The sequence below is a fragment of the Callorhinchus milii genome, unplaced genomic scaffold, assembly GCF_018977255.1.
Source record: "Callorhinchus milii isolate IMCB2004 unplaced genomic scaffold, IMCB_Cmil_1.0 Scaffold23, whole genome shotgun sequence".
NCBI classification, from domain to species: domain Eukaryota; kingdom Metazoa; phylum Chordata; class Chondrichthyes; order Chimaeriformes; family Callorhinchidae; genus Callorhinchus; species Callorhinchus milii.
In genome coordinates this window covers 1,568,191-1,574,190 of record NW_024704764.1, presented here as the reverse complement: position 1 = coordinate 1,574,190, position 6,000 = coordinate 1,568,191, and the positions used below count along the sequence as shown (strand labels likewise).

The 6,000-nt window shown below is 46.9% G+C and overlaps 1 protein-coding gene across 1 annotated transcript in view; it reads left to right on the top strand.

Annotated features, from left to right (window-relative positions):
• The window catches only part of kpnb1 (karyopherin (importin) beta 1), a 29,194-nt gene continuing 23,194 nt past the window's right edge, over window positions 1-6,000 (top strand). The window contains exons 1-2 of the mRNA XM_042343191.1: window positions 1-141; window positions 694-752. Coding sequence (XP_042199125.1) covers window positions 87-141; window positions 694-752 — 114 coding nt within the window. The 5' untranslated portion in view covers window positions 1-86. The remainder of the gene's footprint in view (window positions 142-693; window positions 753-6,000) is intronic.

The window sequence follows — 6,000 nt, the reverse complement described above, 5'->3', positions numbered from 1 at the left end:
GAGGAGGGGGGAGGTTTTTTTTTATATATATGTAGATATATATATATATGGCAGTTTCTGTTTGAAGAATCCACCGTCGTTTCCACATGAGATTCGTAAATATGGAGCTCATCACTATTTTAGAGAAAACCGTCTCCCCAGGTAAGAGCAGAGAGGGGGGGGACACACACAGAGGGGTGGGGGGGACACAGAGAGGGGTGGGGGGGGGACACACAGAGGGGTGGGGGGGGGACACACAGAGGGGTGGGGGGGACACACAGGGTGGGGGGGGACACACAGAGGGGTGGGGGGACACACAGGGTGGGGGGGGACACACAGAGAGAGAGGGTGGGGACACTCACACAGAGGGAGGGGGCGGGGGGGGGGCACAGAGAGGGGGAGAGAGAGAGGAGGGGGCACAGGGGGGGTTGGGGTGGGGGGTAAAGATCCTTTTCGGACGTTTTGTTTGAGGGGGTATTTCAGACCTGTACATGTGTGTGTGTGTGTGTGTGGGGGGGAAGGGGGGAGTTTCGGAAGTGTTTTATGTATTAATATTATTATTATACATCTATATTTTCTCCCTCCCTTTTTTTTTCTTCTCCTTTTCTTTTTTTCTCCCCCTCCCTCCCTCCCTCTCCCTCTCTCTCTCCCTTCCTCCCTCTCTCTCCTTCCCTTCTTTTCCTTCCCTTCCCTTCACACACACACACACACCAGATCGGAATGAGCTGGAAGCAGCGCAGAAGTTTCTGGAACGGGCGGCTGTTGAGAATCTGGTTGGTAGAAAGAAATCTCTCTCTCTCCTTTTCTTCTCTCTCTCTCTCTCTCTCTCTCTGTGTATAAAAAAAAATTTACACGAATATAATGAGATGGTGGTCTTGTTTCCCTCTTTTCTCTCTCTCTCTCTCTGTCCCTCTCACCCCCACCTCGGCCGACGCGAGGCCCTGAAAAAAGCCGAGGGGAGGGGGGGGGAGAGGCGCGGGCGGTTGAGGCGTCGTGAGGCAAAAACGGTGACCGGTGTGAGGGAGGGAGGGAGTGAGTGAGTGAGGAGCCGCGGCCTTGTTACGCGAGGAGAGAGAGAGAGAGAGAGAGTGGGAGGGGGGGGGGGGTCGGGTAAATGGTCGGAGGCGCCGGGCGGGAGCGGTTGGGAGGGGGAGAGGGGGGAGGGGAAGGGGGGAAATCGAGAGTGAAACCTAACGTGTTGGCAGCCCCGGAAATGCCGCCCGGCCCTGACGGACGGGCGCTTCGGACCAATGGGCGGCGGCGGCGGGGTGGGCGGGAGGGCGGCGCGCGGCCAATGGGCGGCCGCGGAAGGGGCTGGGGTTCCGTTAGTCACGTTGGGCGGACCGGGGGGGGGGAGGGGGAGAGGGGCGGGGCCGAGGCCCTGTGGCTGAGCGCATGTTCCCGGCTCGGCCCAGTCCTGGCCCGCGGGCCGCATCCCTCACCCCCCCCCGCCCCGACCGACCCTCCATCATAACCCTCCCCTCCACCTCTCCCGTCGCCGTGTCCCGAGCCCACACTCCCCCCCCCCCCCCCCCCCCAACCGTTCCATTCCTTTTATTCTATCCCGAGTTCATCTATTAATAAATTCCGCATTTTTTTTTTTTTGGGGCGTTAATCCTTCTTTTTTTTTTGTGTGGGGTGTGGGGGTGTGTGTGGGTTCTGACCTCGTGCTGCTTTGCTTATTAATTTTGCTCAGTTGTACCTGACTTGCACCCGCGCTCTCTCTCTCTCTCTCTCTCCTCTCCCTCTCTCTCTCTCTCTCTCTCTTTCTCTCTCTCATTTTATATTTGCGGTGATGTTTTGGGTTACACTCTTCCACGCGCCGTTCCAAAAAAAAAACCACAGTCGCCGCCCGTAAAGCGGTCGCTCAATCCGCGACGGAGCGGGACGCCCGCCGCGGGCAGTCGGCTGCCGCGTTTTGCCCGCGGCGTGTGCGTCCGGCTCGTTTTGCGGTCTTGTCCCGTGAGGCGCTTTCAGGCGTCTGGAAAGACGCGATAGGGCTCTGTATCAAATTGCGAGGTTTATTATGTCTACGCTTGGATGACCGGGTGGGGAGGGGGGAAGCATTCTGGCCGCTGTTTCAGTCTCCTGAATTAAAATGCTTTGCGAGTGAAATGTATAATTTTTTTTAGTAACTGTTGGAGAAGGTGCACGATATTCCACTTAGTGCTAATTGTTTAAATTTTATGGGAGATACATTCTTGTAGAATAGTTTTGGAAGCGATAGTGTGACATTTCTTTAATATACGGTGATAGCGTGTGTTTGTGTACCAGCATCCAATATGCATCTCTCATTAATCCCATTTTCATTCTTGATTTTAAATAAATACATATAACACATTTGGGGATGTCTGAGTAATATAATAATGCTTATTAGTAATAATTTTATGAGTGGGGGTTTGATTACATGTTCTTATGTGCTTTCAACGTCTGTTGCACTTTTTATTTTAACTCATTTGGCGAAATAATATACACTTCAGATTTATTTTGCGGTTTGACATTTAGCAGTTTACTGAAACACTTGGGTTAATAAGTGGAATAATCTTAGAAACTGGTTAGTATTATTGAAAAATCCACCTATAATCCTAAATCTTGTGAGAAAAATCTGATCTTGTTTTAGTACAATTTTAAGTAGATCAGGTTAATGTGGAAATCTTCCCAGTCAGTATTTGATTCTCAGGTAGTACAAAATGGGCTGAAATTTGGAAACTTTGCTTTAATCACTTAAGCAATGATCAAATTGTTTGGCATAATAAATATCACCTGTTTTGTAGGAACGCACAAACATAAAATTGTGAAAAACTTCACGGTTACTGTAAAGCAGAAAGTTTTGCCTACAAATTCTATCACAGAAACGAGGTGGTCTGACGAGCTAAGCAATCTAACTTCCTTACTAGATATTTCAAAATGGGAGCTGGGAGACATTGGTTTTCAGTTTACGACTTGGGCTTACTATTGTGTACCTTACTATTGTGGGTCCTCTGAATTCATTAGCTTTGTCTTTTTAAAGGTGCTAAACTAGAATTGCTTTGAAGTGAATGTAATTGTAAGGAAGGACCATGTTCTGCTGGTCCAATGGCTTCCAACAGGGAGGAGCCAGTAAATGGGATGGTTTCACTTACTTCAATAGGAACAAAAACCATTGACCAATCTGACACCCAGTTTCTTGGTGGGTGCTTGATCCTGGGGTGGGGGTTGGGGGGTAACAGCAGCTGTATATTTGGTACGTACAGTAGAGCCCCGTAATGAGGTGGTCCCAACTGATCTGCTGACGAGGCCCGATGGCAGGTCAGGGCCTCAGCACTGGGGTTCGCCTGTGCAGTGATACCACCGATCACACGACATGTACACAGATTTTCTTTTGGATTCAGTGCTTCCCGCACTTAAACTCTCCGGATTCCAGGTCATCGACTTCCCGTCGTTACTTCTTGGGTGTAGCACACACGAAGTGATTGTGACGACCCAACGACCTGGAAGTCGGCCATTTTTAACTTGCAGGTGGTCCACGGGGCGCCTGTGTTGCAGTGCGACTGTTGTTATCGGTCCCTGGTGTTGTCCTTTCTTGGGGTCACCTCCAGCTGATTGAACCAGCTGCTCTGGCGTGTATGTTCTTCCTCTTTGGTGACTATGGTGGCCATCAGAAATGCACAAAGCTTCAGGTGGATGTTAAAGATCCCGTGGCACTATTCGAAAAAAGAAGGGAGTTTCTCTCTCCCGGTGTCCTGGTCAACAATTCCTCAAAATAAAGTTGGTCACTCCGTGGCGGTTTCTGGGACATTACTGCGTGCAATTGGCTGCTGTATTTCACCCACAGAATACACTTTACAATGTATGCTGTGAAGCACTTTAAACACACACCTCTGGGGGTCACTTGCAGTTCTGGAAAATTAGCATTCCTTCATTAACTAATTCTGGAGTTGGATATTTTATGAGAAAATTCTGTAGCACCAGATACATGAACTATACTGTAGAGTTGTGCTTATCCGTTTACCAGATAGCTGCCTGTGAACTACTCCCATCGCGGTTGAGATACAGAAATAATGTTGGTTTTTAAAAAAAAATTAAATGTCTTACAATGTGACTTGATAAGGTAAAGCAGCAGCTCTGCTCTGGCTGGAGAGATCTGATCTGGGTAAGTACATGAAGAGAGAGAGAGACGTACAAAGAGATTACATGGGGGTGGGCGGGGAGAAGGGATGGCACCGTGGGAGACCTGGGAAAGAGAGGGGCTTACTATGTGTGTACTGTAGTGACTGCGTGGTGACCTCATGCCTGCTCTTGTTTTCATATCCTGTTAGGGTAGGCTCTACTGTATAGATGAATTCTATTTGGACTTTTACCTGCTTCATGAAGTGTATTTTGAGTCTTGCAATCCTAAGTATTAAACAAGAATCTAAATATAATTTTTTTGATATTTGCTGCTACTTGTTATCTCTTTTAAAAACTGCAAGTTTGAAGCCGGCTGGGACTGTAAATTCTCTGCTGTAATGTGAATGAGGAGCAGCTGTTTCTCGCTCACATTTTTGTTCCTAGTGCATTTTGGTGGAATTTCATGATGGTTGAATCCCTACTTCCGAGCCTGGCAGCTTTAAACCTGAAGCGTGATACAATACAAAATGATATTTGTCTAGCACCTTTCATGTTGGGAGGATGTCCCAAGGCCTGGACAGTCAGGGATTTGGGCCTGGGATCGGGAAGGCTAGGATGGTGGCCGAAGGCTGTCAAAGAGGAGGGTTTTGAGATGTGCCTTGAAGGTTAATCGTAGACAGCAAAAACCTTTGTTGAAATTGCGGTCTATACATCTCTAATTACACTTTCCTTTAGTAGTTGTGCAGAGAAATAATTACTTCCACTTATAAACATGCAAAACAGTTTGGATCAAAGGAGTTCAGATTGATATAGTGTTTAATTAATGGTAACTTTGGAGGCGAGTGTGCTTTTTGTTAATACTAGATAATCTGTTAAAATGAAAGAGAGAATTTTCTCTTGTGGGGGTGTCACTTCTCCAGCCCCTTTCTAATTGTGTGGTGTGCTTTGTTCTTTACTGCAGGTAGCCTGAGTGCTTGTCTTCTGTTGAGCTGACCAGAGTTAAACCATGTAGTTTTCTCATTACAAATGGATCAAATCGAAACTATAAGCATCTATACTAACTTTGAAAGCCATCATAGAATTTTATAGCACCGAAGAAGGCCATTCAGCCTATTGTGCCTTTGCTGGGTCTTATAAAGGGCTAACAACCAGTCCCAACCCCACTCTTGCCCCATAATCCTGCACATTTTTCCATTTCAAGTATATATCCAATTCCCTTTTGAAAGTTATTATTGAATCTGCTTCCACCACCCTTTCAATCAAGCAGTGCATTCCAGAGCGTAACAACTCCCTGTGTTTATTTAAAAAAATTCTGTTCTCCCCTCTGGGTCTGTTGCCAATTATCTTAAATCTGTGTCGTCTGGTTATCGACCCACCTGCTAGAAGAAATCATTTCTCCCTTTATCAAAACGCCTCGAAGACCTTAAATCTCCCCTCAACCTTCTCTGCTCTAAGGAGAATAATCCCAGCCTCACTAGTCTCCACATAATTGTAGTCCTACATCCTTGGTATCATTCTGGTAAATCTCCTCTGGACCCTCTCCAAGGTCTTGATATCCTTCCTAAATTGGTGCCCAGAATTGGACACAATGCTCCAGCTGAGGCCTAATCAACAATTTGTAAAGGTTCAGCATAACTATGTTAGGTCTGATTTTTTTTTTTCTTACCCCCACCGCCTCGACCCATAGTGAGGATCTATTTCATGTACATTTAGGGTAACGATGATCTTGTGGCTTTTTAGTAGGCCTGACAAAGATTGCTTCAAAAGGGGGATAAATGCCCAGTTATGCACTTAACTCACTCAAGCATAGCCATGTCAATATTTTCAATGGATCTCCATTTAATGGTAATGAAATCTGTTCTGCTGTGTGATTTTGTTACACGTTACATGCCCCATTCAGCATTTCCTGCCCAAAGACGATGCATCTGTTAA